The sequence below is a fragment of the Pleurodeles waltl genome, chromosome 12, assembly GCF_031143425.1.
Source record: "Pleurodeles waltl isolate 20211129_DDA chromosome 12, aPleWal1.hap1.20221129, whole genome shotgun sequence".
NCBI lineage: Eukaryota > Metazoa > Chordata > Amphibia > Caudata > Salamandridae > Pleurodeles > Pleurodeles waltl.
In genome coordinates, this window is record NC_090451.1 from 307,429,285 (window position 1) to 307,456,460 (window position 27,176).

At 45.8% G+C, this 27,176-nt stretch overlaps 1 protein-coding gene across 8 annotated transcripts in view; it reads right to left on the minus strand.

Annotated features, from left to right (window-relative positions):
- CHD9 (chromodomain helicase DNA binding protein 9) overlaps nucleotides 1-27,176 on the minus strand; it is a 1,629,153-nt gene that overhangs the window by 737,035 nt on the left and 864,942 nt on the right. For all 8 annotated transcript variants that reach the window (XM_069216350.1, XM_069216347.1, XM_069216351.1 and 5 more), the window contains one exon: nucleotides 12,535-12,714. In XM_069216350.1, coding sequence (XP_069072451.1) covers nucleotides 12,535-12,714 — 180 coding nt within the window. The remainder of the gene's footprint in view (nucleotides 1-12,534; nucleotides 12,715-27,176) is intronic.

Here is a 27,176-nt window from a genome sequence, read left to right on the forward strand (position 1 = left end):
ACCCCCAGGAGCTTCTGCCTACCTTGTTTCCAAGATGGCAGAATCAACCAGTAACCTGGCAGAGCTCTGTGCACCTCCCTAGGAGAGGAGCTGGACAGAGGGTCGTCACTCCCCTGTCCGTTGTGCAGTTTTGTTGCAGAGTGGAATCCGGGAGTTCCTGAACCAGTGCAAACCGGATTATGCAATGTGGGCACCAAATGTGTCCCTCAAAGCAGACTGGTGGTGTTCAGAGGCCACACCACCCCAGCCCATAGACACTTAATACAAAGGGGGAGGTGGTCACAATCCTCCCTTGCAGGAAATCCTTTATTCTGCCTTCTGCTGCTTGAGTCCAGCTCAACAGCAGGAGGGCAGCACTGTCTAGGATTGGCAAGAGCGTGGGCTGTAAGCCCATAAGGCTGCATAGGCATCCCCCCAGAGTACAGGGGATCATGCAACTAACACTGGAATGGGCATAGTTGCATGATACCAAACAAGCCTAAGTTCGGAGAAGGCATTATGTAGTTGTAAAACCGTATTGAGCAGTGTCCACTACATAACATAAGATGGCTTCCTTGCACTTACAAACCCGAGGGAATGGAGTCTGGGGTTTGAAGGGGTACCCTGCTCATGCAAGGGTACCCTCATACTTAGAGACATGCACCCTGCCCATAGGCTGAAGGGCCTACCAGAGGGGTGACATAGTGTCTAAGTGCAGTGACCAGGATATAAGGCACGCCTTTTATCAGTGGTTGAAGGGTGTATGCACCATTTCACGAAGGCTTTAATGGCAGGCCTGCAGAAACAGTTTGCAAAGGCTCTCATGGGAAGCACAATACATGCTGCAGCCCATAGGCCACCCCTGGTGTACCAATGGCCTGTGTACCCAAGTACCATATACTATGGACTTACACCGGTGCACCAGTATACCAATTGTGGGTGTAAAAAATGTACCAGTAATCACATTTGGAGGAGAGAGCACAGACACTGGGGTCCTGGTTATCAGGATCGCAGTGTGCTACGGTCAAAACACACTGACAACTGGCAAAAAGTTGAGGTAACTATGCCAGAAAGATACTACCTTCCTATAAACAGGAGCCGCAATCATCAGAGTTGTGTTGTTCTCTGAGGCACCACATACAAATCGTATGAGGGTTCGTGGCAGACATCTGCCTGCCACTGGACCGACAAGATTTAAACCCTGAGGAGATGAAGAAAAAAGGGGCAGACTGTTTCCTCAACAAAATAAGTTTTGTCGAGATAGGCCAGCTTGGCCTGAGGAACTCCACATCCATGTTGCAGCACAGGAAAGAAGGAACAACGTCAGAGCTTCAGGAAGGGGATTATATGGGCTCCGCTGACATCACATCCAGTGGACGACATCACTACAGATTTGCACGATGCCCTCTACCAAGGTGCAGAGGTACTACCAGAAAAAAGTTCCAGATCCAGTCTGGTGCCTGGGGCAAAATTCGAAGGTAAGGAATCTGCAGCTTGATGTCTCTATCACATTTTATCCTAAAATAAATCACCTGTGTTGGTACTCACCTATCAGCCATGGACTTTAAAATTAGGGATCTTACCCAGGATTGAAAGAGTATAAAAACAGATATGGGGCTTTTCCAAGCAAGCGTAAATTCAATGAATCAATGCATCACTACTGCAGAGGTAATGCTGACGGACCTGGAGACTGTCCATCAAGACGTCTGGAGTACCAATATCGTTGGGACAACATTTGTTTTCAAGGAATCCCTGAGACACTGGAAATGTGATACACAAGTGTTGTTGCTCGAGGTCATCCAGAAACTGACTGGATTGACCTTTATCCACCCTCTTGAAAACCAAAGAGCACAGAGCATATGGGACCGCTACTCACCAGTGCCCAGAACCACCAGAGCCCACCTCATCACTGCTTGAGTTCTACAACATTCCCATACTTGACAGATCTTTATGAAAGCTCACAAACATAACCCATAACCCAAACATAACCCATTTGCCATGGATGGATATAGGATCCATAATGCAGCCGTCCTTTCCTCAGATATACCAACACCAGACAGCGGGCCTTTCTTGCTCTTCGCTTCCAGTTAAATAAGTGGGACATCAAGTATGGTATGTGTAGCCGGCCATCATGTAGGTCATCATATGTGGGCGCGCAAGAGATTTGCATGACCCACAGGGCCTGCCATTTTTTCTAGACTCCCTGAATGAGTCCAGTATGGACATTTCACGCTCCCTACCCACTGACGTGGATTCCTGTGTTGCTCCTCCACATGATACGCAAAGTCATGGACACCAGCAGGCCTGCTTTTTCAGAAACCTCAGGAACGAGAAAAGGTGGACCCATTCTGAGGACAGGGATAAATTCTGGTCCCCTCTGAAGCCGGTATCTTCTCCAAGCGACGCTTTTGGCCTGCCCCCATGAACTGCATCGGAGATGCACATTTAACAATTGAACTACTTAACTTCAATAAAGCTCAGTAGTGTTCAGTGGTAACATTTAATTTTTTATCCCTCCCACTTCCCTAATCCCCCCACCATACCTGGTGGCCCTCCCCATTCCCCCACTATTACACACCCACCATCCACCCCCTCCCCCCACTCCCATCGCAATCTCTTGCTTCTAAGGCTCTGCACTAAGGAGTCTTCATTCAAGATTCCCCCCTTCTGCCCTACCTTTTGCCCTGCCCCACCCCACACAAGCGATCTTACTGTTATGTTATGCAGGCTGCCCTTCGGGATCTCAACTGTTTACCGGGTTTCCAATGTATTCAATACTCTATATGCTTGAAATTGTTTGGAGTGCTTATTGGTGTTTTGCACCATGTAGCTACACTCTGCAATGCGGTTGACTGTCTGGTCAGCCTTCACTGTTCTCGATCCCCTCCTCTGACGATACTCCCCCATCTGGCCAATGACGTCTACCACCTTGCTAACTGACCCCACCCCCAACTTTGCCACATACTCGAGCCTCTCTGACACACTGTATCTCTTCTCTCCGTTATTCCGCTGATGCCTCAGTCCATCCTCTCTGCTGCCCCAATGGGCTTTACTGCTCATATATGCTTTTCTCCCCTTCCTTATCCAACTTAGCTGTGACTGTGCCTTATATCCCCCTATGAAGGCTGCTTCCTGAGCCCCACTCCCAGACCCTATAACAGTCCCTTATGAAGATCAACCTGACCACCAGGACTGCCGCAATTATTTGAACGCCTAGACCTGTATATCTTATGCCTTTTCTGCCTGGCTGTGGTTCCTCCAAGTTAATTGTATTGTACTGTGCCAATTGTATCTTGCCAACTGTATTTTGGCTATTGCATTTTACCAACTGTATTTTGCCAACTGCACCTGACCACGCCTCCACTTTCTAATGGTATGGCTTACATTTGCATTCATATTCTTGTACAGTTTTCTCTCCCTCACCAAACTCCATCCCCACTGCCAAACCTATTCGGCCAAGGCAGCCACACATTTAATTTCAGTCTATTGTTATCGCTTCCCACTGGCACTTGCCACTCCCTCCCAGTGGCTATGTACCCACTGGACAGCCTAGACCCCAGCCGATACAGTTTAGTAAGCTGTAAACGCTTTCACCTCTGCAACTGCATCAAGAGCCTTCCAATTGATAATCGTAAGCCCCAATCCCTGCCTGGCCTCTGACTCCCATCAGAGGTCCTCTCTTCACCCACTATCTGTGGCCCCTTCCTCTTCCTTTTGTTCTCTCCCCCCCCATTGTTATCTTCACCTCTTCTCCCTTTCAATGCTTTTCCTTTTGACCACCTTCTCCTCACCTCCTGACGCTCATCTATAAGCCTGCCACTTGTGAGTTAGTGATTAGCCATCCCTAACTACTGTCAACGACATTCCTGGGTACATCACATCCCACCATCCTATACATCAAACCATGAAATCCAGGCCCCTCATGATGGTTGTGCTCAACATTAATGGACTGACAAACCATAAAGGTACTGAACTATCCAGCTTTGCAGAAAGCAAGACATTGCCCTCCAACAAGTAACTCACCTCTCCCCTAAAGAGGCTGAAAAACTTAAGAGGGACATGGGTACGGAAGATCATTTTTAGCTACAAATCGCCCGATGCCTCTTCCACATCATCCTTTCATATTTCCCCACACCCCCACAGGAAAAGTGGCGAGGCCATCCTCATACATAAAACATTACATTTTACAGTGCTTCAGATTTGGACAGACGATGAGGGCTGCTACGCAGTAGAGAAGCTTAAACATAGCTGTAGGACCCTAGGGATCGGCTCAGCTTATGTCCCCACAGGCCCTAAATTCTCTTTCCTGTCCTTAAAGACTTAACTGAGATTGTTGGCCCCCCCATATTTTGTTAGGAGGGACTGGAGTTTGGCACCAGGCCGGATTATGGACCGGACGTACCCCATAGATAAACCTAATTAAGTGGACAGTACTTTCAGGTTTGACCTCTACAATGACCATGGACTTTGAAATCTGGTACCTCTTGCATCTGACAGACAAGAAACATTCTTCCCTTTCTGCAGTCCACAGTACACAATCTCGGCTGGATTACTTCCTTGTCACCCACCCAGCCTCGCTCACCATCCGAGACTGTACCATTCTTGGGAGTTCACTGTCAAACCACTCTCCAGTATGACTGACCATTGTCTGTAAAATACAGTTTCCAATATGTAACTACTGGCATTTTAACACAGCATGCTACTGATCCTCTCAAGAGAAAAAACAACTATGATTCAAGATGGCTTCCTAGCTTTCTGATAACCGTGGGACCGTCTCCTCTCCCCAGGCCTTCTGGGGTGGTGCACGTGTGCAGCTGATGAGGGATGCGGAGATGGCCAACAAACTTCTAGCTCAACGCCAAAACTCCTTGGAACGAGACATTAAAACCCATACCAGAGCATACTTGCTGCGGCCATTGGTGGCAAACAGATATGCTCTAGGAGCTTAACTCACACTCTATACATCCAAAGCAGAATACACCCCTTACAGGGTTACAGCCCGTCATTACGAACAGGGGGAAAAATGCAGGTGACTCCTACGGCAAAGGGAATCCGCGGCTACTGTTCCAGCCATTAAGGGCAGTGCTAGTAAACAATTCATAACCTACAAGGCATAGCAGACACTTTCAGAGCTTTCTACATTAAATTATATATTTCCGAACTTCATGACCATGCAAACTGCTTGGAAACTTTCTTAGCCAATATACATCTTCCTAGCCTGAAAAACAATGGCAGGAGCCTCCTCGCCACGGAGATCACCAAAGAGGAAGTGGTCCAGGCCATTTCCAATGTACGTTATAATAAAGCTCCTGGCAAGGACAGTTTATCGGGGGAATTTTACCGATGGCTCAGATGATGTGGTTGACTCGCTTCATGTAGTCTTCCAGGAAACTGAGCAGAATGGCTCTCTCCTCCTCAGAGCCAACACAGCGGTGATCACAGCTCTATGTAAGCCAGGCAAAGACCCACTGTTGTGTGGTAGTTACCGCCCAATCTCTCTTGAACACAAACACAAAAATCTTTGTATCTTTGCAACACTGCTGAAGTGAGTGATCCTGAGCTTGATCTGTGATACCCAAGTGGGATTCGTCCCAGGTAGATTCCGGTTTCAACAAAAGTAACACAGAATTAAATAGCTTGGTATCCTTGTCAATACAGGCTTAGGAGGCATGGTCTCCAATAGTCTGGACCCCTTTAAAGCCAAAAGAAATGCTGACTGCCAGATGTGGACACATCTCACTGTCTCCTTTTGGGGGAGTACACAAGCGATTAAGATGGTCATAATCCCCCACTTCACTTATCTCCTGGGCATGCTGCCTCTTCTGGTACGTAATGCCTGCGAACCTTGGAGAAACAGACAAAGGTATCAAATCTTTTATATGGGGTAAGTGAGACCTCACTTGTCCTTCTCAATAGCACAAAGGAAATATGGTAGCCTAGGGGTGGAAAGTATAGAACACTTAACAGTCTTTGCATTTTGGCTCAACTGGCGTATATCGACCAGAGGTCCTTTAATCCCCCTTTCTCGGTTAGACTGGAGCGTGCCATGACCCAAAGTGTCTCTGGTCTGAAAATCATCTATCAACATAAATCACTGGCATCACCAACCTCCAATCTTATAGTGCACACAATGGTGAGACTCTTGAATAATTTTAATAAATTATTGCATCATCCTGCCTGACTGCATTTTACTGCCCCTCTCCAGAGCAATGCAGACATTTGGGTGGATGGTCACCACTTACATTGGAAAGACTGGGACTCAGTGGGGATTCAGATCCCAAAGGACTTCATCCAAAAAGGGGAGTTAAAGCCCTCTGCCTGCCTAGAGGTGGCATTCAGGCTGCCCATCACAATACTGATGCTATACCCAACTGCAACGTGGTCTACATAGTATCCTAGGGTGCAGGCCATAGTACGTTATTGGTTCTCCTACACATTACCTGGCAACTTGGGGTACAATCAAAAGGGTGAAATCAGGACTTTATAAAACTCAATAATCCAGCACCTTCATTCTCAACCCCTACTGCCCCACCTTGAACACATAGACCTGACACTTTGCAAGTGCAATATACTGACGAGGACTGGGTTGCAATGATAGAAAATCTGGACAGAGGTACATGGGAGGTGCAATTACAAATGAAATTCTGCCTCTTCAAAATATTAAACCATTGGTACTGGAACCCCTCAGAAACTTGCAGCCTCCAGCCCCCATTACACATGATGCTGGAGATGCGCACAAATGGACTGTGACATCACACACATTCTATGTGACTGCCCAGATATCTCCCGCCTTTGGACTCACATGGACAACACCCTTTGACTTATATTTTCCCAACCCTCTCCATTCCCAAAACCCTTTATTATGCTGCATGATACAGATGACCTGTCTGACCTCTCAACCCATGACCTTCGACTGTTACTGACCGCTTTGACCACGGCGAAGCTTTGTATTCTGCGCAAGTGGCGCTCGCCTCACCTACCCACACATTACGAGTGGTTGACTGGAATGTATAAAGTAGCTTCATATGAGAGAGTTGTGTACCAACTCCAGGATATTAAGGTTATGTTTGAATCCGTCTAGCACCCATTTCTTAAGCGAGGGGGCAACACACTATAGCACTGTGCTATGCCTACTTGAATATGCGCTGATCAAGAACCTTTATCTCATGTTGGGAATACCCACCCCTCTCCTCCCTTATTCCCTGTCCTCCCGCCAACTACACCTGAGAGAGATAGTGCAGACTCACTGTTATGGTCCTTGCACACTCCTGTGCCGCCCATGACCTATGATGGGCATCATTAATGGGAACTGGACCTTATGGGGAACTCGCACAAGTTACCCCCTCTTTCCTCTGTCACACGTTGCAGAGATGTACCTATTGCTACCTTCATAATAATGGAGTTGCACTACCGGTTGCTTTCTATGCTCCTACTGCCATCGCACAGTCAGAATGACCAGAATGCACTGTACGATCTGGCCTTGCGTCTCTTGCGCTGTGCATCACCCTGGAACGATAGAATGTTAGGCGAGTACCCCAATGCATACTATTGTATTGCTTGCATTGGTTTCAATAAAATTCTTATTGTCACACTTTTACACTGGACACAGTCAGTATTGCAAGCAGAGTCCACAGATAACTGCATATCCAATGAACATGAAAACCTGTTGCCCTCGAACCCGAAGGAAATGCCCTGGACATCGGGTGACAGGAATTGCACACCCCTATCAGTTATCTTTTCAAGCACATGCGCTTCCAAGCCAGAGAAGCATGCCTCAAAATAACTTAATGAGAATTATAATCAAGTAGCACTTTAAGAGAACCAAATCAACCAAACTGCTTGATTAATGGTTTCAAATACAACCTGCATATTGTATACAGTCCCTTCACTTAAATCACTGTGCAGTAATAAGGAGATTTGATTCAGCAAAGGTAATCCTCAATCAAGCCTGTCTTACTGGTCCTCGGACTGTAAAGAAATTATGCCTGCTCTGGATGGTAAGTAAAGAATATTCTTGACCATAGGTATATTCAAAGGTTTCAATGGTGCCACCAAACAATGCTGACGATGCTGGCGCCCTAAGCATCAGGTGGTGGAGCCTTGGCTCCCAGGCACCCATCCTCACTTGGACTTTACAGCTTTAAGTGAAAACTTCATAACATGATGAACAATGAACTTCTGCTGCACTACAGAGTCAACAGCTGCGCCACTGCCCGAGACATGTGCTACACAATAGGCAGGGTGAAGACAGCAGAACTCAGCTTCCCACTCACTCACAACAGTACAAATCTCATCCCTGAATGACTTTACCTGGTACAACAAAGACTCCACAAGAACTCTAATGGATTGCCTGCTCTCACCAAAGGCCTGTTCAAATCAGGAACCTGAAGACGTTATCCAAGACAACTCCAGAACTAGATCCTGCCCCTCTTCTGATTAGAGTAGGTCCTTTCAACTTCTCTTTATCGGAAGAAAGTCTATACCTGGGAAACTTTTATTAACTTTGAAACCCCAATCACTTTTACCTATGATTTTTTATGTTGGTTTTATTGAAAAACTCAGACGGGAGACTTGGTTTCAAGAGTGCACACAATCACCCCCAAGTAGGTGCCCTCAGTGCCCCCTCGGGGCTCGTACCCAAGCAAATGCTAAATCCATGATGTGGATTTTTTTTTCTACAGCTCTGGGCTTTCAAAGTCATCCCACGGCAAGCTTCTGACTTGTCTATCATTCTCACAAAAAACATACTGCAATATTGGTGACAATCTTTTTACACCAAGTTATCACATCTGATGCAAGTCTCTAAATAATTTTCTCAAGTTGAAAATACAATACAACATGAAAAGTAAGCAAATTAGAACCTTTACGCCCACTGTAACTAACTGCTAAATATCAGGCAGAGTGTACTGCATAGTCACACGTGTGTTGGGGAAGAAGGGGTGTAGGAAACTGCCACTGTTTGCATTGTTGCCCCCACTTTTTGCCTAGTGTTGATGCAAACCTTGATTGAAGGTGTGTTGGGATCCTGCTAACCAGACCCCAGCACCAGTGTTCTTTCCCTAAAACTGTACCTTTGTTTCCACAATTGCACAGCCCTGGCACACAGTTCAGCCCCTTGTAAAAGGTACCCATGGTACCAAGGGCCCTGTGGCCAGGGCCCGGTCCCCAAGGGCTGCAACATGTATTGTGCCACCCTGGGGGACCCCTCACTCAGCCCATGCACACTGCCTTGCAGCTTGGGTGTGCTAGTTGACATGGCACCCCACTCAGGGCGCCATGCCCCCAAAATCACTGCCTGTGGCATAGGTAAGTCAACCCTCTAGCAGGCCTTACGGCCCTAAGGCAGGGCGCACTAAACCACAGGTGAGGGCATAGCTGCATGAGCAATATGCCCCTAAAGTGTCTAAGTTAATTCTTAGACGTTGTAAGTGCAGGCTAGCCATATTATGTATATGGTCTCGGAGTTTGTCATTACAAATTCCACAGTGCAATAATGGCTCCACTTAATACTGGGAAGTTTGTATCAAACTTTTCAGCACAATAAACCCACACTAATGCCAGTGTGAAAATCATTGAAAAATGCACACAGAGAGCATCTTAGAGATTCCCCCGGTATGTTAGCAAACATGGTATTGTAGGACTGACCGGTCTGTGCCAGTCTGCCACTTCCAGAGGAGTTTCTGACCACATGGGATGAGTGCCTTTGTGCACTCTGTGGTCAGAAACAAAGCCTGCCCTGGGTGGAGGTTTGCAGGAGCAGTAACGCCTGGCGGTGAGCCTCAAAGGCTCAAGTCTCGTGTTGCAGTGCCCCAGGGCACTCCAGCTAGTGGAGATGTCCGCCCCCCCAGACAAAGCCCCACTTTTGGTGGCAAGTCCAGAGGGAAAGATAGGGAAAACAGGGAGGAGTTACCACCTCAGCCAGGACCACCCCTAAGGTGTCCAGAGCTGAGGTGACACCCTCCCTGCAGAAGCCTCCATCTTGGTTTGGAGGATCTGGGCCAATAGGAGTAAGGATGTGCCCCGTCCCCAAAGGGAGTAGATACAAGGAGGGTGTAGCCACCCTCAGGGACAGAAGCCATTGGGTACTACCCTCTAACACCTAAAATGACCCTAAATTTAGTATTTAAGGGCTCCCTGAACCAAGCCAGGAAGATTCCTGACTTGGCCCCAGCCCTACCGTCCCGTCTCCTGCTTCAAAGACCCTGCACAAGGAAAGCAACGCGTTCTGCAGGACCAGCAACCCCTGAAAAGCCTCCATGGGACTGCCTGCTACCCAGAGGACCAAAAAACTCCAGTGGACAGCGGACCCCTCGAACAAGAAGAGAAAACTACTTCCAAGGGACTTCCCACCTCACTCCAGAAACGTGAGTCCAAAACCAATCTGCACAGACGCCCACCTTCCGTGTCCAGGTGGCCCAACTATCCAGAGAGGATCCCCAGACGATTCCAACTAAGTGTCCACCCTGGGCTGGCCTCTCCACCCCTCCACAACAACGCCTGCAGAGGGAATCCCGAGGACTCCCCTGACCGTGACTGCCCAGGACGAAGATATATGACGCCAGGAGAAGCACCGCACCCGCAGCCCCCCCGACTCGAGAGAAACAGACCACCAGTGCAGCAGTGACCAGCAGGCAGCCCTCCTCCCTATCCAGTTGGTGGCTTGTCCGAGGAGCCCCTCTGTGCCTTGCCTGCAGCGCCAAAGTGACCCGCGGGGTCCCCCCATAGAGTTCCATTGGGTACCCAACACACTCTTTGCACCCTGCACCCGCCTGCCCGCCACCCCAAGGGTGCTGTTGGTGCCTACTTGTGGCCCCCTCAGTGCTCCTCTCAAACCCCCTGGTCTTCCCTCCGACAACCCAGGTACTTAACTGCAAGCAGTTGCAAGCAGTACCCCGTATCCATAGGGGCCACGTTATTTTGGCTCCTGTTTGACCTCTGCACCTAACCAGCCTTGTGCTGCTGGTGCTGGGTGTTTGGGGTTATATTGAACTCCCAATGGTGGCCTACCTATGCCTCGGAAACTGAGGGGGTCATTCCAAGTTTCGTCAAATGACCGCTCCGCGGTCAAAAGACCGCGGAGGCCATCCTGGCTTTCCCGCTGGGCCAGCGGGCGCCCGCCAAGGGAGCGCCCGCCGGCCCAGCGGGAAAGGCCCTGCAACCCAGAAGCCGGCTCCAAATGGAGCCGGCGGTGTTGCAGGGGTGCGACGGGTGCAGTTGCCCCCGTCGCAATTTTCACTGTCTGCAAAGCAGACAGTGAAAATCATGCTGGGGCCCTGTTAGGGGGCCCCTGCACTGCCCATGCCAGTGGCATGGGCAGTGCAGGGGCCCCACGACACCCGTTCCTGCCATCCTGTTCCTGGCGGTAAAAACCGCCAGAAACAGGGTGGCGGGAAGGGGGTCGGAATCTCCATGGCAGCACTGCTTGCAGCGCCGCCATGGAGATTCAGCCCAGACAGGGGAAATCCGTCAGGAAACCGCTGGATTCCCTTTTCTGACCGCCGCTTTACCGCCGCGGTCAGAATGGGCAGGGAAGCACCGTCAGCCTGTTGGCGGTGCTTCTGTGGTCATCCACCCTGGCGGTCGATGACCGCCAGGGTTGGAATGACCCCCTGAATCTGTAAGTTGGTTACTTACCTTCAAAACTGTGCTGTACTTTCTTCCCCCAGGAACTGTCGAAAATTGCACTGTGCCCACTTTTAAAATAGCTTTTTGCCATTTTAAGAAAAACTGTATGCATTGCTGATTCCATTCAAAGTCCCGATCACACCTATGCAAAGTACCTTTAATTTAATGTACTTACCTGCAAATTGAATCTTGTGGTTACAGAAATAAATGAAGAAAACATTTTTTTCTATATAAAATCCTATTGGTCTGGAGTTCAGTCATTGAGTGTATGTTTCTTCTATTGTTTGTGTATGTACAACAAATGCTTAACACTGCACTCTGATACGCCTAACTGCTCGACCACACTACCACAAATAGAGCATTAGTATTATCTATTATTGCCTCTGGGGAACCCCTGGATTCTATGCACACTATATCTCACTTTGATATAGTATATACAGAGCCAGCTTCCTACATGGGGGTTCTAGGGAAGGGAGGATAAAGCCTCCACTAATGACTAAGTGCCACATGTACTTAGTCATTAGACCTAATCTCTGCTTAACACCAGCGTGACACCTGGGACGCAAGTGGCTCTCCCAACAACCATGACAGAGTGCAAAGTGTTTCCAGAATCTTTAGGTATATATTTTAAGGATAAAGGCTATCCAGATAGAATAATGTCCATTATAAGTATATATTAGGAATCCTCTAACTTTGCAATTTGCTGTCTGACTATGGTTTCTTCCATCATGTTTTTAAGCATAACATTTATTATCCTTCAAGTGAGTTTTGGAATGCATTATGTGGTTCATAAACCTGATTTTCTGTTTCACTGGAGAGCTCCCAGAGCAGCTCCGATATAAATACATCTGTGTCTTTCTCAAGAGTATCACCCTTGTGGCCCAAAGAGTGTGATCAGACAGTTACTTTCCAACCTTGAAAACGTGTTACCTTTGCAAATGTGGAACCTCTTCCTTCAGATTCAATTGTTATGGTTTTAGTTCGACGCTGCAAAATCTGGTCAATATCTTCTTCACAGAATTTGGAACCCTCATCCTCTTCATCCATGATGGCTCCATAAGCGCCTCTTCGAAGCAGATCTTCAATTGCTTTTTTAGACAGTTGTTGGATCTATTAATTGAAAAACATACGTTCAAAAACTGGCATCTGTTGCATCAACTCAAAAATTATCAAAACACAGAAGTAAAAAGAACAAGTTACTTACCTTTGGTAATGCTTCTTCTAGCTTCTACTCTAACCAGGTGTTCACCTTTAGACTATTCCCTAGGAACCAGATTGGATCTGAAAGTTTTCATAACAGTGCTCCCACGTGTCGCTAGATGGCATTCCACCAAAGTGACAGAGCAGAACAGCAAAGAAGCACCACCCCTGCATGTCAATGTCACTTCATTGCTTGACTCTTTCTGCCCCTTCGGATGCAGAGTCCAACAACAGTGGTATCAGTGTGCAGATCTCTACATTTGGGTGTATTTAGGTGTTTAAAAGAGGTCACGCCACAGAATGAGGCCGGTGAGGAACGAGTATGCACCAGGAAGTGTCTTACCAAAGGTAACTTGTTCTTCTGATGGACACTTCTAAGTGCACATTTCTCACCTTTAGAATAGATGCCAACATAGTACCTCTCAAAAGGCGGAGGGTCTATGGAGTGAACTCAGACCAAAAGTACCTGCAGGCCCGAACAAGTAAAATACCCTTCCCATTGGACCATTGTAGGCAGCATTGGTCTGTGAACGTGTGCAATGACTCTTATGTCACACCCTGACAGATGTCAAGAACAGGCCCTTTGCATCCCAAAGCAGCAGTATCAGCTTTGGGTCTGGTGAAATGAGTCCTTTGTCATTCTGGAGTCTACTTCTTAGCCAGTGAATAACAGGCCTTAACACAGAGAACACTCCACCTTGACAAGGTCTTTTTCTGCACCACTTCACAAATCTTTGCCCCACAGAACACCACAAAAAGCTAATTGTCTATCCGATTGTCTTTGGTGAGTCTTGAAATCAACCCTAAATTGAAGTAGCTGTGTGCATAGATGAAAAGTGCTTGTGGTCTTGTTTATTTCTTTTTTACACTTCTTAGCTTACAGTCTGACCATTTCCTGGTTTGGGGTGTGCCAGGAACCACCAGAGATAGTGAGCTTGTCTGCAAGTTAATTGGGAGTGCTGATTGTGATTATTTTGTAAATGATGCAGTTAATTTTGAAGAAGGTGTGGACTGGCAAGGGGAGCCAATGGAGTTCTATCAGGATGGGGGTGATCGGATCACATTTCTTCAGGTCCCAGATATGAAGCTCTGCTGTATATAGGATATGCCTAAGGGGTGCCAGTGTGAAGTCTGGGAGGCCACAGAGTAAGACATTATCAATATCCAGATGCAATTGTACAAGGATTTGAATAGCAGTTCTGAGTTCGCTCTCTGGAAGAAAAGGTTTGACTTTCATTAGAAGAGAGAGCTGGTACCAGGCTGTCTCTGCTGCTTGGCAATGCGTCCACAGAGGGTGAGGCTGGTGTCCAGGGTGATGAATTCATGTGATTTGGCATTCGATTACAGTTGGGAGTTGAAACCACCAAGGTTCATGTGATTGAGACAGGTTGTGTTGTGGAAAATAAAAGGAATTTTGTCTTGGTTGGGCTGAGCTTCAGGTAGGTGCTGGACATCCAGATCTGGATCATGTGCAAGCAGTGTTAGATGATTTGGAAGTCTGACGCAGAGGATATGTTCAAGTAAAATTGTATACCATCAGAATATTGGCGAGTCTTGATGCTGTTCTCGGTGAGCAGAGTGCCTAAAGGCTCCATAAAAGCTTGAAGATGACAGGCAATGGTATGGGGCCATGGGGGGGGTCTTCTAATGTGATAGGGATCATTTATGACCTGGAGGTGCCCATGTGAACAAGCTTGTGTCAGCTGGGAAGGTAGGAGTGAAGGACACTGCCGGTAAATCCCTTTCGCGACTCGATGTTGTGTATGAGGGTGGGATAGTCAACTGGAAAGCAGCTGAGAGGTTCAGCAATATAAGGAGACAGGGGCATCATTTGTGGTCAAGAGGGTTTTATCTATGATGTGGGAGGTGGCGGTGTCCATGCATCAGCACAATCTGAAGTTAGACGTAGTTGTGCAGGAGATGGTTAGAATCGATGTGATCTTGGAGTTGGACATGGACTGCTTTTTCAATAATCTTGAAAATGAGGGGTATGGTAGTTGACAAGGTCATTGTGGTCTAGTGTAGGTTTCTTCAGGAGTAGGAGGATTGTGCCAGTTTTGAGAGCTTCTAGGAAGATGTATTGAGTGTGGGGGGCGGGGAGGCACTAAAAATGTCAAATGAGGGGTAAGGGAGAATCCCCAGAGAGAACTTTGATGAAAGAGAATGGGAAAACATCTTCATAAGAAGAGTCTTTGGGGGACTGGAGTATGTCAGAAAGGTCTGGGAGGGTTAAGGCTTAGAAGGCTGACCGTTGTGTGATTCTCTACGGTAAGGGATGGGTGTAAGATGAAGCAGGCTTCGTGGTATAAATGTGCTGTTGGTTCCTATCTACTGTTTGACTGAAGAGCTGATGGCATTGTTCTTTTCTGTGGAGTAAGGTATAGGTGGATCTGGCAGGAGGCTGATGCAGTGGCTTGATTGTCTTGAACAGTATTCTGCTTCTTTTGGCTGATGCCTATATTGTGTACTGTCATCAACTGAGGTGGCAAGTGAACTTGGAAAGAAAGTCAAAGGATCTCTTCATTCAAAGGTAACTGCGATACCATCTTTAGGCTAAAGGCCGAATGTGTTCTTAAGCTCATGCAGTTACAGCAAAATAATGAAAATATTTCTAAGGGGGAATGGACTGCTAATAAACATTGCATTTGGTCCATGTTGAGGCCACCAACAAAGTTATCTTGCATGAAAGTACCTTCATCTCACGTAAGGCTCTTGCTCAAAAAGCTTATGCTTTAATCTCGCTAGAATAAGGATGCAGACCCAAGACAGAGTAGCAAGCCTAATCAAAGGTAACAAGAATTTAAGACCCATTAGATATCCTCTGATGGCATTAATGACACCTGGAAGGGGAACAAGGGAGATTGACTCCCCAGGAATATTTTGCTAAGCCCCGGTGGTAATTTAGGTTTGCTTCTGGGTATCAACCTGCACATCTAATCCAGGTGAGTCACAAGAAGGAAAAGTTACTTACCTTAGGTAACAATATTTCTGATGAATATATAATCTTCCCACAAGGATCTCACACAATAAATACTCCCTCCAGGCTTCAGACAGGTCTGGACAACTTTACCACGCCAATGGCTTTCCACCACCACCAGATGGCACCACTGGGCTACAATGGAACTCTGTTTCTGGACATGACTTCCCCCAGGGTATATCAGTTCTTTATTTTATTTTTCTTTATTGCTCACTGCGGCATTCAGAGAGAAACCTAGAGCTATGGCATACAAATACAGCCTGAAACATGCTTGTATAAATTGTGATCTTATTAATCATGGGCATTAGCTTCTTGCAGATTCCTCACATCATTTATATGTCTCAAGGTCATAACTTGGGACTGGTTAGTGCCAGTCAACAAAGGAAATCATGCAGCACAGCTCAGTTAAAGTAGCCATTACAGTGTGACTATAACATGAGCTGTAGTACATGGCAGATGTAAGCGAGGACTACCATATGACTGCCAAGAGGATGTACATGACCATAACACCTCTGGGAAGAGGCTTGGCAGCAGTAATGGCAGCAATCAAATGAATATGAATCCCTTCACAAAATGTTCTCAGCCAGGGTATAGAAAGTTTTGAATAAAGCTAATTCTAAACCAGGAAGACCTGAAGGACAGAGAGGGTAAAATGATCCCCCCCTAAGGATCTGCAAGTACATACAGGTCTGCCTGGTGAATATATGAATGGATGTCCACATGGCAGCTTGTCAGACATCAAAAAGGAATACCTCAAGCCACAGCAGTTGTAGTAGCCTTTGACTAGGTAGATTAGACGAAGACCCTCAAGTAGGGACCTTTTAGGTCAATGTATAAGACAGTTTTATGCAAAAAGAAATCCACTGTAATAAGGTCTGGTTTTGCATTGCTGCCTTTCCTTTCTCCCCACCAGTGAAACGGACAAAAAGATGATCTTCCATTTGGAATGTCTTCATCCTATGAATGAAGGAAACTAAGGCCCATTAAGGAGCCAACAGGTATAGCTTCTCCTGGTCCTTTGAGGGACGTGGCTAACAGATGAATGCAGGGAAAATGATGGGACTGGAACACGTGAAATAGTGACAACAATATGGGAGCAAAGACGCATGCATCCAAAGCTCCAATTCGCCAGGACAAAAGGTGTTATTTGAAAGCTGAATAGATAATCCTTGTTATTTGATGACCGAAAACTAAGTGGTGGTTACTTTGAGATACTGTGCCTTCAAATTCAGAAGCCTACAACTATGAAAAGCGTCAGGTTAGGATCCGGTGCAGACAACTTTCTTTAATGAGAGACTGCAGGTTTGGAGATGAGTTCACATACTATTTGGCTCGACATGTCTATGGAACTGAAGTAACCGCTGAAAAAGATTGCTGTATTTGGCCCCCTGTGTTTTAGGGACCCTGGTATGGTGCCAAACCAATAGGGCGGGCCGTCCTCAGTATTTTTTCCTATAGTTAGGCTACCTTCTCGACTGAGCTGTGGAGGTGTAGGAGAAATTAACAGATTGAAATACCTGATCATGCGTTGACTCTGATAAATAGGCCATATGAGGAGTTCTGGGCTATAAGTTCTAGAATTAGAGGGGCAAAGAGAGGCTTAGCCCTGCCTGGCCACACCCATCCCGGAAGATGCATTTAAACTCTCAGCAGCCAAATCCAAAACTGCACAGATGGCATGACACCTCCGCAATGACTTCAATGTGTAATATGGTTTCTGGAGGAAAGATGGTTTGGTCTATGGAGGGCCCATGATTTCCAAGCATGTTGCCTCCAATTCTCTGAAGAATAGCAAGCAGTACTTAATGAAACATGAAGTCAGAGTTTTGAGTTTGAGCATTTTCACATTGCCTGGGTTTCTTCACACAACTTTGTTACTGTTGGTTAAGAATGACCTTCAGGCAGAAAATGAGGGTTACTGGGCAAGATGGCTAGTTTCCAAACCAGAAGAAATGTTATTAAGGATCACACCCAGTGGTTAGGAACCCAAAGTCAGTCCCTTAACTAATATTTGCCAAAGATGAAATCCAGGTTTTCTTGTGGGATCAGTACACTCTTACTTTGTAGCTCTGGAGTGACCTCAAACTGGTGTGCTTCAGATGATTCCACAGCTAAAGAGAGACAGAGGTTAGGGGGGTCAGCTGCTGCAAGCGATCAATGGCATGACAGGTTCAGCTTAAAGCAAGAGAGCTGCAGCATAAGCTACCATGTGTGAAAGGAGATGAGTATCAAGAGAGGATTTGTGGGAAGAACAATAAAAAAAAAGCATTAAAAAATCTAAAAAGTATCAGGGCTGACCATGTGCATGGAGCATGTTGACCATGCGTGCAACATGTGCGGATTCACATTTTGCAGAAAAAGGGACCTTTCAGGGCACGTAAGAAAGGGGGACATCTAACCCTTGTATAACACACAGATATGAAGCACTGTCTGAAAAGCACTATTTTATCAGCTTTCAAAGAAGAAAAAGGATTTGAAGAAATATTCACCCTTTGCTCAACCTGGTGATGGAAAGCTGCTGAAGCAATGAAAAATATCTACGATTTGTCCAAGAGATAATACTGACATTTTGCCTCTGACATAGAAGGTATTCACCCTCTGCTCAACCTGGTCTTCAACCATTTTCTCCTCACCAAACTCCTAATTTTCTTTGCAGTAATCTTCACCTAAATGTCTCAAATGCATGCATCCAGACTGTCAGCCCTGGTCCAGTTTATAAGTTTCCTTCCTTGTGATCAATCTTTTGTGTACACTATCAAAAAAAGCAAATCAAAGTAATGTTTTTCAAGACTGTTGACAAAATCCTTTCCAACTTACTTTGAAAGACCAAGAATATCACTAACTGATTTTATAAAGTTTCATTCACAGCTTTCCAGGTAGACAACATGTCGAAAAACAGTGCAACTAGAACTAATACAGATACAAGTCTTGAAACATTGAACTCTCACATTGCGCAAGTGAATAATCCCTTGGATGTGGATGAAATTTCTATGCTAAAAACTCCTCTGAAAGCCTCAATTGGAACAAAGTGGAGAAAACTTAAAACATGATACTAAACCAAACTAGATAGATACATACAAACCAATGACCAAACTTAAAAGGTCTGAAAGGCCCATGCAAAAAGAGGAGATACCTCCAGGTTGGTTTCACAACAGAATACCTAAACTGCTACATTTTTGCCAATCTTTAATCTAAAAGTAAGCAAAGAGCTCTTACTGGCAAACTGTGCCATTAAAAAATGGGAAGATTTTCCTAAGCAACCTAACCAGGAGATCAAAGATTCTTTTTTCAATTAAACAATTATCAAAACCTTCAATATCTTAAGGACCTCCCTGCATGGTAAACAGTAAAGAACTTCGATGTAAACACAAACTCTACAAAAGAAAAAAACAACTAATGCCCACATGATTTAAATGAAAGAAAAATCATATGTCAAAGCCCTTAAAAATAAATAAGGAAAAAAGTAAATGTTCCACCATGAAAAAAGGAAAATGTTACTTGCCCAGTAGACATCTGTTTGGGGCATGTAGTGCTGTAGATTCACATCCTTTGCATAAGTCGGCCATCTAGTGTTAGGCTCAGAATGTTACAAGTTGTTTTTCTTCGAAGAATATTTTGGGGTCACAAGACTGAAGGACTCCTCCTCTCGGTGATACCGCGCTTGGGCATCCAGTCTTTTGTTAGACTGTTTTCCCACAGGCGGGTGAATTAAAGAGTATATATATGTATCAGTAAATAGTAAATAAAAGAGATATCCATGCAATGTACGTACATATTTACAATATGTTGTACTACAACGACCACAGGCTTCAGGGGGAAAGGAGGGCACATGTGAATCTACAGCATGACATGCCACAAATAGATGTCTACTTGGTAAGTAACATTTTCTGTTTGATAGAATGTGTAGCTTTATATATACATATTTTGCATAGACTGTAAAGCAGTCCCCTCCCAAATAATTGGTGGCTAGTGTGTAGGAGTTGGAGTAGCTTGAAATAATGTCATAAGGACTGCTTGGCCAACATTTGCTTGTTGACTAACTAGAAAATCTACACAGTAGTGTTTAGTAAATGTATGTAGCGTAGACCAAGTAGCAGCTTTACAAATATCTGCTACTGGAATGTTTCCTAAAAAGTCCATAAAGGCACCTTTTATCCTGGTAGTGTGTGCTATAGGAGCTACTGGTAGTTGTCTTTTAGCTTTAAGATAAGTTTGGATACAAGTGACTATCCATCTAGCTAATTCATTCTTTGAAATTGGATTACCCTTGTGAGGCACTGAAAAGGCTACAAATAGTTGTTTTAAAACTTTTTGTCCTGGCAATGTAATACATGAGAGCTCTTTTAACATTCAGTGAATGGAGAGCTCTTTCAGCCACTGATTCTGGCTGTGGGACAAAGACTGCCAACTCCACTGATTGATTAATATGAAATGGTGAAACAACCTTCGGTAGGAATTTCGGATTGTTCTGTACTTATGTATTTGGGAGAAGGGTTCCTCTAAAGTGAACACTTGTATTTCACTAACTCTTCTTAAAGAGGTTATTGCTACTAAAAAGGCAACCTTTCATGAAAGGAAATGTAAAGCACAGGAGTGCATGGGTTCAAATGGTGGACCCACAAGTCTGGTAAGTACAATGTTAAGGTTCCACACAGGAGCTGGAAGAACACTGGGTGAATAACTCTCTTAAGGCCTTCCATAAGTGCCTTGATGACAGGAATTAGAAAGAGAGAGACATGTTATCTGTTTTGGAGATAAGCAACTATGGCTGCTAAATGAAGTCTAATAGAAGAGCATGATAGATTTGGCTTTTGCAAATGTAACAAATAACATACAATGTCTTGTACTGAGGGTTTAAGTGAATCAATATTTTTAGGTTGACCCTAATATACAAAACATTTCCATTTAGCAGCATAACACTGTCTAGTTGTAGGTCTTCGCGCTTCTTTAAAAATTTCCATATATTCAGAAGGAAGTTATAAGTAGCCAAACTCTGTGACTTCAGGAGCCATAATGCAAGATTGAGTGCTTTGGGGTTTGGATGTCTGATTTGACCTCTCTTTTGAGTCAAAAGATCTGGTCTGTTTGGAAGTTTGTGATGTGGAACCCCAGACAGATCATACAGCGTTGTGTACCGAGGCTGACATGCCCATGTGGGGGCTAAAGGATCACGGTGAGTGATGTTTGTTTAAATTTGCATATTAGAAATGGTATGAGTGGGAGAGGCGGAAAAGCATAGGCAAATATCCCTGACCAATTCATCTATAGAGCACTGCTCGTGGACTGAGGGTGTGGGTATCTGGATGTGAAGTTTTGGCATTTTGAGTTTTCTGCGGTGGCGAAGAGATCTATCTCTGGTGTTCTCCACAATTGAAAATATTAGTTAAGTACTTGTGGGTGAATTTTCCAATCTTGTCCTTGTTGCTGCGTCCCACTTAATAGGTCTGCTAACTGATTGTCCATTCCTGGTAGATATTCTGCCAGTAACTGAATGTGATTGTGAATCACCCATTTCCAAATTGTCTGAGCTAGAAGGGACAATTGAGTTGAGTGCCTCGCCCCCCCCCACCCCACAGTTTTTGCAGATAATACATTGTTGCCATATTGTCTGTACGGACGAACACTACCTTGTGTGAGATTTGTGTAAGGAATGCTTTGAGTGCTAGAAAGACTGCTAGCAGTTCCAAATAATTGATATCATAGGTCTGTTAAATGGGGTCCCATTTCCCCTGTATGGTGAGGTTGTTGAGGTGAGCCCCCTAGCCTGTCTGTTTTGCATCTGTTGTGGGAGTGATCTGAGGCACAGGGTCCCGAAAGGTCCACCCTTTTGAAAGGTTGATAGGATTCCACCACTGCAGAGACCGGGGAGTCTGGTGGTCCAGCAACACTAGATCCTGAAGATGACCCTGTGACGGAGACCAATGTTGAGAAAGGCACTGATGCAGAGGACGCATGTTTAGTCTTGCATCATGGCTATGCAGGAAGCCATCATTCCCAACAGTTATATCACTAGCTTCAGTGTGTAAGTATGATTCTCCTGTAATTGAGATGAGATTTTGAAAAGCTTGAATCTTTATCAGGTTTGGATATGCTAATGCTGAGTACTCAGAATTGCTCCCAGATAAAGCTGTATTTCTGAGGGTTGAAGATGGGACTTGAGGTAATTTATTGTGAACCCCAAATTGTTTAGAAGATTTACTGTGTACTGAGCAAGTTGCTGGCATGTTTAAATGGTATTGGCTTTCATGAGCAAAATCGTCTAGATATGGGAAAATATGTGTATGTTGTTTTCTGAGAAATGCTGCTACCAATGCAAAGCATTTTGTGAATACTCTTGGGGCTGCTGTTACCCCGAAATGTAGTACCTTTAACTGGTAATCCTTTTATGCAGTGAAAAATCTTAGATATTTATGATATGCTGGATGCATGGGAATATGGAATAAGCATCTCTGAGATTCAATGCTGTCACGTAATCCCCTTTCTGTAATGGAGAAATAACATCTTCGAGAGTGACCATGTGGAAATGCACTGAAAGTATGTGTAGATTGAGAGGCCTGAGATCTAAAACTGGTCTTAATGAACAGTCCTTTTTGGGTCTGAGGAAGTTTAGTAAATATACTCCTAACCCTTGTTAGGATGCAGGTACTGGTTCTGTAGTCCCTTTGAGAAGGGACTATACGGATAAGTTACTTACCTGTAAATCCTAGTTCTCTTCCAGGGGTATCCTCATCAAAGTCCAACATTGAATATTCCCGCCCTCGTGCCGGGACACAGGAGCATACATAAAATACACACATGTAAAAGTATGAAATATGCACGAAAAATATATATATATAGCATTTTTAGTAGACAATTTTCATACCAAACTCATGTATACGTGTGTACAACAGCAATGCAGACTATATTCATAAACAGACTAAAATGCTTTATTTCTATGGAGTTTTTTTTTTTGTTAGTTTTTTTAAACAGTCCCTTTCAAAATTACAATGAGAGAAAAAAAACTTTCCAAAGCCCCATAACTGGGCCCGGGTAAAGAAGCAGTAGCAACATCAGTGAAAAAAGAGAAAAAACTACATTGAAAACAATGGAGCATTATTAGCCAATAGGCTGCATGCAGGTTAACACAGGAGAACCATAAAATTCTGGCACCGTGCCTTTAAGACCCTGAGCACCTCCAGTATCGCACCATGCCTCAGGGGTGAAGGAGAGGTGATAGTTGGTTCACAGTTAGGTCAGTTCTTTTTTACGTGACAAGGTATCCAACAGATCAGAGAGATAGTCTGTCCTGCACTTCTAGGAGACTTGAGTCCGGGGAGGAGGGTGGGTTGTTTATGACTTTGATGAGAATGCCCCTGGAAAAGAACTAGGATTTACAGGTAAGTAACTTATCCTTCTCTTCCAGGGGATCCTCATCAATAGAATAGATTAGCAAGCCCATCCCCTATCTCTGCGGACTGTCCAATAGAAGCGCAGGAAAAGATATACACTATGCAAACAAATTTCTCAGAGACGCTTGCCCAACTTGAGCATCCGCTCTGGCATCGGAGTCCAAACAGTAATGCCTAGTAAATGTATGTACAGACTTCCATGTAGCAGCCTTACAGATTTCAGAGATTGGAACATTATTAAGGAGGGCAGCAGTAGCCGCTTTTCCTCTTGTCGAATGAGCCTTAGGCCTAGCTAATAACTGTTTGTTAGCCAAAAGATATGAGGTAACAATGCATGAAACTATCCATCTAGATATTGTTTGTTTCGAGGCTGCATCGTCTGTTCTCATATGACCGTAATTTACAAATAGGTGGTGAGATCGTCTAATCAATTTGGTCTTATCCAAGTAAAATTTTAGCACTCTTTTCAAATCCAGAGAGTGTAAAGCTTTCTCCGGAGTATCCGGATTGGGGAAAAAAGTTGTTAGTGAAATAGTCTGATTAATGTGAAAATCCGACACCACCTTCGGTAAAAATGATGGATGAGTTCGTAGAACCACTCTATTTTCATGGAAAACCGTGTACGGTTCCTTGGAGGACAAAGCCTGAATTTCACTGACTCTCCTCACTGAAGTAATGGCTACGAGGAAAGCGGGCTTCCACGTAAGGTGTTGCAAAGAAGCTTTGTGGATAGGTTCCAAAGGAGGGCCCATGAGTCTAGATAATACTATGTTTAGTTCCCATGGAGGAGAGGGTTTTCGAATGGGTGGAAAAACCTTCTTCAAACCTTCTAAGAAATCCTTGACTACTGGTCTTGTGAAAAAGGATTCCTGAGAAGGTGACTTACGATAGGCTGTAATGGCAGATAAATGTACCTTAATAGATGACACTTGCAGACCCGATTTCGCCAGATGGAGCAGGTAAGACAGTATGACCTCCTCCTGAGCCAGTATAGGATTCTGATCTTGATGACGACACCATATGTAGAACCTCTTCCACTTGAACGCGTAAGAACGCCGCATAGAAGGTCGTCTGGACTCCTTTAAGATGTTCATGCACTCCTGCGAGAGCCCTAGATACCCATACTGCAGGAATTCAGGAGCCATGCCGTCAAGCTCAGAGAGGGAAGGTTGGGGTGAAGTATCCTGCCTCCCAGCCTGCAAAGGAGATCCGGTCTGCACGGCAGCCTCCTGTGCGGTTGTTCTGATAGGTTGAGGAGATCCGTGTACCAGAACTGACGAGGCCATTGCGGGGCTATGAGAATCATTCTGGTGCTGGATCTGTAGAGTTTGTTTATCACAGCTGGTATGAGGGGAATCAGTGGAAAGGCGTAGAGGAATTTCCCTGACCAGTCGATCAACAGGGCATTCCCCCGAGACCCCGGACGGTAGAACCTGGACGCGAAGTCTGGGCATTTCTTGTTTACCTCGTCTGCGAAGAGATCTAACTGAGGCCGATCCCATTGAACGAAGATGTCTTTGACGACCTCGTCGTGAAGAACCCAATCGTGGGTGTCCTCAAGGGTTCTGCTTAGGAAGTCTGCCTCCACGTTTTGCTACCCTGGGAGGTGAATTGCTGGAAGAGACATTCCCCTCGCTAAGAACCAATGCCAAATGACCTGAGACTCCTGAGACAGGGGCAGGGATCTCGTTCCTCCTTGTTTGTTCAGATAATACATTGTCGTCGCATTGTCCGTTTGTACTAGGAGAGATTTCCCCTGAATCGATGGAGCAAAATACTTGAGAGCCAGATGAACTACTCTGAGCTCCAGCAGGCTGATGTGGTAGGCTCTTTCTTTGTTGGACCACAGACCCTGAGCTTGAAGGGAACCTAGATGAGCTCCCCAGCCCTGAAGCGACGCATCCGTTACCAGAGTGTCGGACGGGATCGGCTGATGAAAAGGAACTCCTACTGACAGGTGATGTCTGTGCATCCACCATCGTAACGATTGTCGTGCTCCTATCGGAAGAAGCATTCTGTCTTCCCAGTGGCCTGTGTGCCGGTTCCAGTTGTTCTCCAGAGCCTCTTGATAAGGCCTCATATGCAATCTGGCATTCGGGACAATGAAAATGCAAGAGGCCATGGAGCCCAACAGAGATGTCACCTGATCCGTAGGTGCGTGGGAACTCAGAAGGTCTTGACACTTCCTCCTTATTGATAACAGTCGTTCGTTCCTCCGAAGGATACACTCTTTCGAGCTCTGTATTCAGTATTGCTCCCAGGTAGTGGAGGGTTTGTGTAGGGATGAGGGTGGACTTCTGGTAGTTGACTTGTAGACCTAGAGATCTGAAAACACTGAGCACAATGTCCAGATGATTTTTCGCCTGCTCCGGAGAGGAGGCTTTCAGTAGCCAGTCGTTTAGGTATGGATAAATGAAGATTTTCGGCTTCCTTAAATGCGCCGCTACCGTTGCTACACGTAACAGAGCATGAGCCTCTTTGCGTAATAAGCTCATGTGAGCCGGATTGCATTTGGTTGGTGGCAAGTGAGGAGGAGGTTGCTGGAAAAGAAGAGAGTACCCATTCTTTACAATGTTCAGCACCCATTTGTCTTTTGTTATGTCACACCACTCGTGAATGAACGCTGTGATACTTCCCCCAATCGGAGTGGTGCATGGTATTAAGGGAAGCAAACCCTCTTTGTTTTGCAGGAGCTTTGGGGGTAGACTGCTGAGGTCTGCTTGAACCCCAGTCTCTTGTGGCTTTACGAGACTGGAAGAGTGGACGCCCTTGTCTCTGTTGTGGCCTTTGGGACCAATGAGGGGTTTGAACCCTCTGTTTGAACGGGCGCCTGTCGTAAGGCCTATATCTTCGCCTGAAGTCCTTCCTTCTCTCAAGGCCCACTGCCCTCACGGTGTCCACCTCCGCCTTCATACGCACCATCTCCTCATCTGTGTGGGTTCCAAAAAGTGAGTTTCCGTTAAACTGAAGGTTTAGGATACGCTTCTGTGCTTCCTGCTTCAATTCTGTGAGTCTTAGCCAGGAAGACCTTCTCGCACAAACCCCATGCACGTAACCATGTGCTGCTAAGTCTGCACCATCTGCTGCCAACCTGATTGGAGACCAGACTTCCCTCCTGAAGGATCTCCTGAAAATCCTGCCTGTCCTCTCTAGGCAGCTTTTCTGTAAACCTGCACAGTGAGTCCCAGAGTGACCGATTGTATCTGCCTAGGAGTGCGGAGGTGCTGGAGACCATCATGGAAGCCGCTGTGCCACACATCTTCCTCCCCAGAGAGTCCAGGTGTCTACTCTCCTTGTCCGGTGGAACCGTGGAGGATGATGCCACTGAGTGGGTCTTCCGGGCTGCGGACTGAGTCTGGCGGTGGATCAGTCCTGAGAAAAAAGGATCTTGATCAGGTGCCTTGTATTTCTTTAAGATCCTAGCAGGAGCTGATCAGCGGTTGGCTGGTGCTAAAAAGGTGTCCATGGTTGGTTGAAGAAGACCAGGCACCAGCGGTAACAATTTCTTTGAAACCACCATGTGTTGCAGGGTTTCAAAGATTACGGATGAAGAGGTTGAAGGCTCCGGGACTTCAATATTCAGCTTCTGTGCCCCCCTGAGAAGCACCTCCTTAAAAGTTGTAATGTCGTCCACCGGGGAATCTCTAGCTGGTGGAGAATCCGTTAGAGTCGGGGAAGTACCCTCTTACTGAAGACCCCGATGATTTGGACCAAGAAGGAGACCTTCTGTGACGGCATGAGCTTGATCTGGATCTTCTCTGGGAGCGTGACCTGCTCCGAGATCTCGTTGCAGCGCACCAAGGCCTAGTGGCAGACTAACGAGACGCAGAACGAGCCCGTTCTGTCCGCGCTGTTGGCTATGGTGTCCTCGGGAGAGAAGCCAAAGGTGAGTACATTCTGGAGTATTGCGAGTCTGGAGAAGCAGTAGTTTTATTAAGACTCTCCAACCACCTTGGCGATAAGTTGATGGGCGCGATGTGCCCAGACGATGCGACTCTCGACCACCC